The 878-nt window shown below is 46.7% G+C and overlaps 1 protein-coding gene across 1 annotated transcript; it reads right to left on the bottom strand.

The window, feature by feature from the left end:
• Positions 1–2: 2 nt before the first annotated feature.
• T265_16115 (hypothetical protein) lies at positions 3–527 on the bottom strand (the record flags this gene model as incomplete). Its single annotated transcript, XM_009179632.1, has 1 exon — positions 3–527. A coding segment is annotated over one exon (525 nt), but the record flags the coding sequence as incomplete, so codon positions are not given.
• Positions 528–878: the final 351 nt, after the last annotated feature.

Genomic DNA, 878 nt, shown 5'->3' with positions numbered 1-878 from the left:
ACAGCCGTATTCAGATCCTCGGCAACGAGGCGATCACCGAGTTCACGGTTTTTAAATTCAATCTGCATCGATTCCGCCCTGGAAAGATACAGATGAACCAATTCGGCACTGGTCTCAACGGAGCTGAGTACCGTGGCGTGTGGTGCTTCGCCCGCTTCCTCTGCCAGAGATTCGAAACTTTCCGGATGAAGCTCGAAATAGATTAGTTTGTGCGCCGAAATAGAGAACTGATTGTTGAAACAGAAAGAATAGGTGGTATTCCGTTCTGCGGTGAACGGGACCTCATCATGAGAAGTTCGTTCGACAGAAGAAATCACGCGATTCGGCTCCTCCTTCAGTACGAAATCGACATCCAGTTGTCCACCATAAATCACTTGATACATGAACACATATTTCTGTGGACGTACATCCGCGTAGAAACAAACTTCCTCGCCATCAGGAAGCTCGAATGTGGCACGACGGGGATAAGCCTCGATAAACAGCAACTGACAGAGAATCACAACGTGGGCGGATATGTGACGTATCATACTGATGATATTGCGATGAAAGTTAAGAGCACCGGGTATTGTGCTTCAAAGTGTAACCTGTTGAGAGAAAAGAGATGCTTCAGCTAGGTCATAGGAGACAACGGATCCGCATAAAACCAACAAAACAAGCGAGTGGATCGCTGGTCCAGAAATTAGATTTTCACTCGACTTTGTAGCATTCAACCGGAAGCAGTTGGCTGTGTTCTAGAATTAAAGCAAGTTCGAGAACTAGCCAACCAATCGAGAGCGAGCGGAGTTCGGGGGTAAAGCGAGATTCCATGCATCATTCGCTCTCGCTTTTCGATAAAATACTTGGTAGATGAGATAATCGTTCGGCTGTAACACCCTTTC

The sequence above is a fragment of the Opisthorchis viverrini genome (genome assembly GCF_000715545.1).
Source record: "Opisthorchis viverrini unplaced genomic scaffold scaffold12555, whole genome shotgun sequence".
Taxonomy (NCBI): Eukaryota; Metazoa; Platyhelminthes; class Trematoda; order Opisthorchiida; family Opisthorchiidae; genus Opisthorchis; species Opisthorchis viverrini.
This window is presented reverse-complemented; position numbering and strand designations above follow the sequence as displayed.